The sequence below is a fragment of the Nannospalax galili genome, unplaced genomic scaffold, assembly GCF_000622305.1.
Source record: "Nannospalax galili isolate Female #2095 unplaced genomic scaffold, S.galili_v1.0 scaffold1892, whole genome shotgun sequence".
Lineage (NCBI taxonomy): Eukaryota > Metazoa > Chordata > Mammalia > Rodentia > Spalacidae > Nannospalax > Nannospalax galili.
Window position 1 is genome coordinate 681,485 of NW_008331144.1, and position 8,941 is coordinate 690,425.

The 8,941-nt window shown below is 46.4% G+C and overlaps 1 protein-coding gene across 3 annotated transcripts in view; it reads right to left on the reverse strand.

Moving 5' to 3' along the window:
* Positions 1 to 4,206: 4,206 nt before the first annotated feature.
* Med20 (mediator complex subunit 20) overlaps positions 4,207 to 8,941 on the reverse strand; it is a 12,707-nt gene continuing 7,972 nt past the window's right edge. For 2 of the 3 annotated variants that reach the window (XM_017795715.2, XM_029558742.1), the window contains exons 3-4: positions 7,661 to 7,932; positions 4,207 to 5,922 (exon numbers count right to left, since the gene is read on the reverse strand). In XM_017795715.2, the coding sequence (XP_017651204.1) occupies positions 5,707 to 5,922; positions 7,661 to 7,932 (488 nt within the window). In that variant the 3' untranslated portion in view covers positions 4,207 to 5,706. The remainder of the gene's footprint in view (positions 5,923 to 7,660; positions 7,933 to 8,941) is intronic. The other variant, XM_008823216.3, reaches the window with a different exon arrangement.

An 8,941-nucleotide genomic window follows, 5' to 3' on the forward strand; every position in this document is an offset into this window, starting at 1 on the left:
TGTGCAGCTTGGGAAGCCCTAGGGATCCTGAACATCCTTTCATGGATGAGTGTTTTGCCGGCATATATGTAAGTGCACCCATGTTGTGCTGTGCCCTCGGAAGTCAAAAGAGGGCGCCAGATCCCCTGTACTGAGAGTTTCAGATAGTTGTTAGTAGCCATATGGGTACTGAGAGTCAAACCTGGATCCTCTGCAAGAGTGGCAAGTGCTCTTAACCGCGGAGCCATCTCTCCAGTCCCCTCAAAACTATTTTTTAAATAATACAGAAAGTTTTTAAATTTTTATTTATTTTTATTTTGTGTGTATGCGTGTATTGACTGCACATAGGTAAGTGCACCCATGTCATGCAATGCCCGCGGAGGTCAGAAGAGGCTGTCAGATGGATCCCCTGGGACTGGAGTTAAGGACAGTTGTTAGCTGCCATGTGGGTACTGGGATTCGAACCCGGATCTTCTGCAAGAACAACCAGTGTTCTTATCCACTGAGCCAAAGTATCTGGGTGAGGTGGCACATGCCTTATCCAAGCACTTGAGAGGCACAGGCAGGTAGATCTCTATGAGATTGAAGCCAGCCTGGTCTACATAAGTAGTTCAAGGCCATCTGGGGCTGTAGGGAGATCGTCTCTAAAAATAAAATAAATAAAACAATGAAAGTGATCTGCCTTTGTGGTTGTAATGCCATTTGCACTGATAATTAAAAGTAAGAGTGAAAATGAGGCAAGCAAAATGGTTTAGTGGGTAAAGGCCCTTGAGGCCAAGTCTTCCAACTTGAGTTCCATCCCCACATCCCCAAGACTCACATGGTGGAGGGAGAGAACAGGTTCTTGCAAGTTGTCCTTTGACCCCCACACCCGCACTGTGGCATATGCACACACATGTACACAGAGAGACATGTATTTTTTTTAAGGGGGAGGAAGCTGGTGAAATGACTCAGCTAAGTGAAGGCACCAGTCACCTACCCTGACAATCTGGGTTCTATCTCTGGGACCAACATGGTGGAAGGAGAGAACCGACTCCCAGAAGTTGTTCTCTGACCTGTCTGAGCGCTGGGGCATGTTTACTCCCAGATACATAACACGCACACACACATGCACATAAATGAAAATTAAAACTTGAAGTTGGGCATGGTGGCGCATGCCTTTAATCCCAGCTCTCACGAGGCAGAGGCAGGCGGATCTCTGAGTTCAAGGCCAACTTGATCCACATAGTGAGTTCCAGGACAGCTGGGGAGACCCTGTCTCAAAAAGACCAAAAAGAAGGGGTGGGGGACAGCTGGAGAGATGGCTTAGCAGTCAAGAGCACTGGCTGCTCTTGCAGAAGACCTGGGTTCCATTTCCAGCACCCACATGGTGGCTAACAAACATTCCTAACTCCAGTTCCAGGGGATCTGACACCCTCTTCTGACCTCTATGGGCACTGCAAGCCACTGGTGCACTTACATACATGCAGGCAATACCCTCATACACATGAAATAAAAAATATCTTTAAAAATAAAAAAAATATAAAAAACTAGGCATGGTGGCCCACTCCTTTAATTTTAGGAAGCAGGGGCAGGAGCAATCTATGAGTTTGAGGTCAGCCTAGTCTACATAGGGAGTTCCAGGCCAGCCAGGTCTACACAGCGAGACTCTGTTTCAAAAAGCAAAACAAAACAACAAAAACAAGCAAACAAACCCAAAACTCAGTATATATTTTGTTTTAAAAGATTTTTTAGGGGCTGGAGAGATGGTTCAACAAACAAGAAAATACACCTGAACTACAAATAAATTTCTCTGGACTCTCCCCACTGTTCATTCTCTAATCAGAGCATTCTTTGTGCTGAGAGAGTTATACCCTGCCACTAAACTACCACTCTATAACCTCCCATCTTTTCTTTCTCTCCCTAGTTGTTTTGTTGTCATTGAGACAGGGTCTCATTCTGTAACCCAGGCTTTCCTTCAGTTTTGCAATGACCTTGCCTTAGCCTCTCCAGTGCCTTGATGACAGCCATGTGCCACAATACCTAACTCTGCATCTTACACACCTTAATCAAACATCAACATCAGCACTACTTAGAAGAGCAAGACAGCATCTCTGTGCTTACAGAGCACATGCTAGGTTTATTCTCCTTTGAGCTTCTCTACATACACAAAGCAGGCATCACTATTCCCACTCCAGATACCACCCAGAGGCCAATTTGACTTAAGTCAGACCCAGTACTATGGCTAGCTCCCAGCCAGCTGTCTCCTCAGCGCTCTTATCCTTCAGCAGGCTTCAGGACACTTGTCCCCACCAGCCTTGCTTTTCCTACAAAAAAAATTCCAATATTAAATTCAGGCTTCAGGGCAATCTAGGCTACATAAATGCACTCCCTAAGGGCTAGAGAGAGAACTCAGCAGTTAAGGGCATTTGCTGCTCTAACAGAGAACCAGAGTTCCCAGAACCCAGAGGCGGCTAGCAACTGTCTGTAACTCCAGTTCCAAGGAATCTGACACCCTCTTCTGGCCTCCATGGGCACTGGATATATGTGGTGCATTTACAAAGAGGTGAAACACACATACAAAATTTTAGATTAAGTGTACTCCCTAAATTCTCTTTATTGTGTATGTGTACGCACGGTAAGAGGGGTAGGGCTCATATGGCACACAGCACCTGTGGAGGTCAAAGGACAACTCTGAAGTTGGTTCTATCCTCTGCCTTTACATGGGTTCCTCAGACTGAACTGTGTTAGGCTTGTCTAGCAGGTGGCTTTATGCATTAAGTCATCTCACCTGCCCTAAATTATCTTTTATAAAAAATATTATTTTTATTTTATGTGTATGCGTGTATTGCCTGCATGTAGGTAAGTGCATCCGTGTCGTGCAACACCCAAGGAGGACAGAAGAGGCTGTCAGATCCCCTGGAACTAGAGTTACAGACAGTTGTTAGCTGCCATGTGGGTGCTGGGATTCGAACCCGGACCTTCTGCAAGAACCAGTGTTCTTAACTGCTGAGCCATCTCTCCAGCCCCCTAAATTATCTTTTTAAAGGAGTTCAAGGCCAGGCATGATGCAGGCCTTTAATCCCAGCACCCCAGAGGCAGAGGCAGGAGGATATCTGTGAGTTACAGGCCAGCTGGTGCTACAAGGAGACCCTGTCTCAAAAAGACCAAAAAAAAAAAAAAAAAAAGGGACTCCAAATAATATTCCATAGGATTTATATTAACTTTAAAAGTTAGCTTATGCTGCGATTACGGCCTGGGGTAAGTGTGTTGGAAAATGAAATAGAATGCAAGAAAATTAAGAATCTTGCTGAGCTTGGTGGCACACACTTTTAATTTCAGCACTTGAGAGGCAGAGGCAGGCAGATCTCTGTGAGTTCCAGGCCAGCTGGAACTACAGAGAGACCCTGTCTCAAAAAAAAACTAATTGCCTCCAGGCTGGAGATGGCTCAGCAGTTAAGAGCTTGCTGCACAAGCATAAGGAACTGAGTTCCATCCTCAGTACCCAAGTAAAAAGTCAGGTCTGGTATAACACACCTGTAATCTCAGCAGATCCCTGGGGTTTGCTGGCCTGCTCACTTGACCAAATTGATGGCGGTAGATTATAGGGAGTATTTATAAAAGGAGATAATCATCCCTTTTTCCCTTAAATTTATATAAATAATTCCAGCTTTCATGCAACTTGAACTTTCCCAAAAAATTATACACTGACAACTATGTCCTATACTACTCTAGAAAACCCATCCAGACTTGCACACAAAAGCAAAATGACAGAGGGCCCTCCCACCAACCACAAGTTCAGTTTTGGCCACTCTGCTAGCAGAGCCACAATTTGTCCCCTTATTTAGAAAACACTTGGCTTTACCTGCTTCCTTCAGTGGTAAATTTCCTTTAAGTGACACCAAAGACAAGGAGGGTGAACCAAAGCACCCGCGTGGTAGTTCTGCTTGACCTAGGCATAAGGCTTAAGACCAAGGAAGAGAACCAAGTGAAGAACCCTGGGTATGTATTAGCCAAGCCAGGTAGCCTGCCAAAATGGGGCACTTTCATGCTTCTTTTCAGCTTCTAGGGAAACAAGCCCCTTCTTGTGCATGAACCTAGGATGCGTATTTACCATGCTCAACATCTGTGTTTTCAGGACATTCACAATCCTGCCTACAGAATGTTTTATTCCATAAAAGATTCAGGTAAGCTACAGAAAAGTACAAAGCAGACATAGACCACAGGAGCAAACACAAACCAGAGGGCCAAAATAAGACTGGTACATTTTATTGTGATACAGAAAACATACCTCAATCTTTAAAACTAAAATCAACCATAACAACAAAAGCAAGGGGCAGCAACAATGAACATCATGGGTGACAGACCCTGTAGTGAGGAAGACAGGCTGAGCTTTCCTGCCATCCAAACTTGACCAGTTCCTCGTTTGTACTACAGAAGTGTGCCCTGGAAACGATTTCTATTTAGCTCTCCACAGCGAGGCCTGAATCCTTGATGATGCCCTCCACTATGTGCATTAAGTTTTCCTGAGTCCATGTGTGTATAGCTTAGATGTTATCCTGGCCAACTTTTTCTGTAGCAGAGGTGCAGGAGGTAAGCAATGAGGTCAGTGGAACAGCTTGGCAGCTCAAGGAAGAGAGGGGAAAGCTTGTGGGGCACAGTGCAGAAGACCCTAAATAAACTCCTCTGGTGAAGAGGCCCCGATGCAGAGAGGTGCAGACCTGACTTCCCAGCACAGCTAATCATGCTGCACTCAGAGTGGCTCTGGGATCAGTCTTTGCCAGGCCAATTCATAACAATGGTCTCAGTTATGGGGGATATTAACTGCAAAAGAACTGCCAGAAATGTTCTGGGGCATGTCCACTGAGCTCCATGTAGCAAAGGCCCCTAATTGGGCCCAGCACCCCCTCTGAGTTTCAATTGGGGTATGACTGCCCAGATAAGAGGCTCTATGTCCCAGCCTCCCTTTCAGTAAAGTGTGGCCACAGTGATCTGAGCAGCGTCTTCGAAAAGTAACTGCACGTCTCCACTTTTCCTCAGTGAACCATGGCCATGGAGCCAATGAGTGTGTTTGAGCCCATCTATGGGTAAGGACAGCATGCCTGGGGTGACTGAACAAGATGTAGGAAGCCTGGTTCCTGGTGACCCTGTAGAGTTAAATCTGCCCTGGGCCACCCGATAACCTCTGACCTATTATGTAAGAGAAAAATAAATTGTCCAATAAGAGTCCCTGTGCTTTTGGCTCTGTTAAGTAGTGTAGCCTGTGGGTTCACATAATTCAAAACAGCAAAAATGTCAGAAAGAGAGTTCCAAATATGCAATAACACCCTAAGAGTGTCGGTTCATGAATCACTTTGGCCAAGGGGTCAAAAAATAAGAGCTATTCAGTTGTGCCACCCCCCCCCCCCATCTCCAGGAGATGGCCAGCCACCTCATGCAGAAGAGGGGCTCAGTACAGCACAACCAGAGTCCAGTGTGGTCATAGGAGCTGGGGACGCACCATGTTTCCCCTCTAGTGCTGGCAGGGACACACCTGTCCTACCTTTTCCCTACAGCAAGAAAGGTCCAAGCTTCTCCATTCTTCACAATTACAATTCTTGAGGACAAGCCAAATCCAGTTAAGGCATGGAGCAAAACAGCTGTTACAGGGGTCAGAGGAGGGAAGTCCTGAGCCCCAGGGTCCCGAGTGTAGCATCTGCTCCTCCCTGGCAAGACCCTGATGACAGTCCGGCTGGCAGCTGCCAGTCACTAACGGATCCCAGCCACTGGCACTTGCTGCTGCTTGCGGATCTTGTTGAAGAGTTCCATGTACTGTACCATGGTATCTGCTGGCCCGTAGACGGCATCATGTCTGTTCCCAAACACTGCAGGAGCCCCTGGAGTGTGGCTGCCTAGAAAACTCTGTAGGAACTCAAGCAGCAGGCTCCAGCAGTCACTAGCCACCACACAGGGGCAGTACTCTACCTGGGACACAACAGACATCAGGGTGAGTGAGGACAAGGACAAGGCTTGCTTCTCTCACATCTCCTGAGCCAAGGATACCCATCTTGTAGCAGCATTAGCCTGCAGGAAATACTCAACCCAACACCAGGCACTGGACGCACCACCATCGTTCCTGCTGGGTCCCTCTGACATCTTCATACCGGATTGTACCAACCCCCTGCCCACCCACAGGCCTCAGGTACAGATGTAGGCCACTTTTTTTTTTTTTTTTTTTTTTTGGTCTTTTTAAGACAGAGTCTCCCTGTAGCCCCAGCTGTCCTGGAACTCACTATGTAGACCAGGCTGGTCTTGAACTCAGAGATCCACCTGCCTCTGCCTCCTGAGTGCTGGGATTAAAGGTGTGTGCCACTACGCCGGGCCAGTGGGCCACTTTTGATTATCCCATGACCATGCAGTCCCTGCTAGAATGGGTGACAATTCAAGAGTACTCAGGAAAATCCAGAGATACAACAACAAAAGGAAGAAAATATGAAGGGTAGATGGGAGAGGACAGTCAACATATACGTCTGCATGTCTCTTCAGGGCCAAATCTAACTCCCAAGATAGACCCTGCCTTGGCTCTGACTGCAAGAATTTCCCAACCCGTGTAGCAAGGATCAAGAGATACCAATCTGAGTTTTCTCATGATTTTTCACTAGAGAGGCCAAGGGGAAGCACCAATAACTACCAGGAATGTAAGACAACAACTGGGTGTGTGGACAACAAGGGTAGAAATGGGAAGGGTTCCCCCCAGGGGGCTCAACAAATCAAGGTTACAAACTGAAAGTTAGGACATCTTGACCATGGAGGTTCTTGAGCAGAAACCACCACTCAGGCCCTTCTCTCCACCTGGGATGCTCCCCAGACTTACCTCTCTTCAGGTCTCTACTTGTGACAAGAGCTTACTGTGCAGCTCAAGCTGGTCTTGAACTTAAAATGTGGCCAAGCTGGCCTCAAATTGACAGTCCTCCCCCTCCTACCTCCCAAGCACTAAGGCAATAGGTATGCACCACTATACCCGGCTCAGGACTCCATAGCTTATATTTTAAGTCCCCACCAAACACTGCTCTATAGGCCAGCACAAACAGACAGCAGGGCTCTCAAGAGCCCAAATTCCCAGAGCCAAGTGCCTCTCTTAGGTTATCTCCAACTAACTTCAAAAACAGCTTTGCTTGCTTACTAAATGACAGCTTTTCAAAAGACAGGCACTGCAAGCTTATGTCTTGCTTTATTATTATCTTCATTTCAGTTAATGCTGGACACATGGTGGATTGTGGACTTAGGCTCCTCCCAAAGCTAGCTACCACCACATACCCTATATGCCATTTTCAATACACACATATTTAGGATCAAAGATGAAGGCATCTCTAGGGCCAGTGAGATGGCTCAGTGGATAAAGACACTGGCTGCCAAGCCTGATGACCTAAGTTTAATCCCTAGGACCTATATTGTAGGCGAGAACTGACTCTTCTGACCCCACAACATGTTCCAGGGTACATTCTCTCTCTCTCTCTCTCTCTCTCTCTCTCTCTCTCTCTCTCTCTTCTCTCTCTCTCTCTTCTCTCTCTCTCTCTTCTCTCATAAAATAAATGGATGTAATAAAATTTTTAATTAGCCACACATGGTGGCGTATACCTTTAATCCCAGCACTTGGGAGGTAGAGGCAGGGACTGCATGGTCATGGGATAATCAAAAGTGGCCCACGAGCCCAAGGCCTTACCTCCACAGAGATGCCTCGGGCACTGGGTCCCATTGTGACTGTGCCCACCTTCACCAGGAAGTCACAGTACTGGTAACGGGTGCCCCGGGTCTCAATCTTGCTGGCCTTGGCACTCTGGAAAAAGCCCTTGAGCTTCACCATGAGCACATCGAAGTTGGTGTCAGCAATCAGACAAGGGCCATTCTCAAAGAGGGCGAAACAGCTCAGTGGGTACTCAGAGTTATGCATCACGTACATCAGCTTCCCAGCCTGACCTGCAAGGGACAGACGTCCTACTGATCATCAGGACTTTTGTCAATGTACTCCAGTAGAGAAGAAAGTGCAAACGAAGTCAGTTATCAGTTTGGTGCTTCCCAGAAGTCTGAGAAGGGGTCCCCTAAATGATACCCTTTTCCAGAGAACGGAGAGCAACAGCAGGCCAGACACCAGGCCAAGCCACACACTATGGAAAGAACCGAAGAGCATCCAGAAGTCTCAAGGTCTTCATAGCAGTTATGTGCTACTTTACTATGGTGACTAATAACCCACACAGACATATAATCTCTTAAATATGTAACAATTGAAACTAAGGCTGGTGATGTAACACAGCCACAGGCACTTGCCTAGCATGTGAAAAAGGTCTGAGTCTGAGGACCAACACCTCAAATATAAAAGCAAAAGAGAAGCAACAGCATTTGGCGTGTCTCTGTACCTTGGCTAGTACCTCCTTTGACAGCCAAATGGTCTCAAAGAAAGAAGCATTTGGAATATGGCCTGTGACCATGAGGCTGGAACGGTAGGGCAGAAACAAGCTGAACTACGACTTTTCTGCCTTAAGAAGCTGGAACCTCTTGAAGTCAAGAGCAAATGTTTGGAAACTTTAAGAAGTCTAGCTGACCTGGGAAGCAAGCAGCATACTATAAACTATAAAGCGAAAAACTCGGGCTCTAGAATCTGAAGATCTACTTTCAAGCCCCAGCTCTCCCATCCCCTTCTCTGAGAAATGAGTGTACTTGTTGATTGTCGTTGTTTTATTTTGTTTGGTTTTTAAGATTTATTGTTTCCTCCCCCTTCCTCCCTCTCTCTTTTTCTTCTCTTTGGTTTTTAAGATACATTATTTCCTCTCTCTCTCTCTCTCTCTCTCTCTCTCTCTCTCTCTCTCTCCCCCTTCTCTGAGTGTACTTGTTGATTGTCGTTGTTTTATTTTGTTTGGTTTTTAAGATTTATTGTTTCCTCCCCCTTCCTCCCTCTCTCTTTTTCTTCTCTTTGGTTTTTAAGATACATTATTTCCTCTTTCCTCTC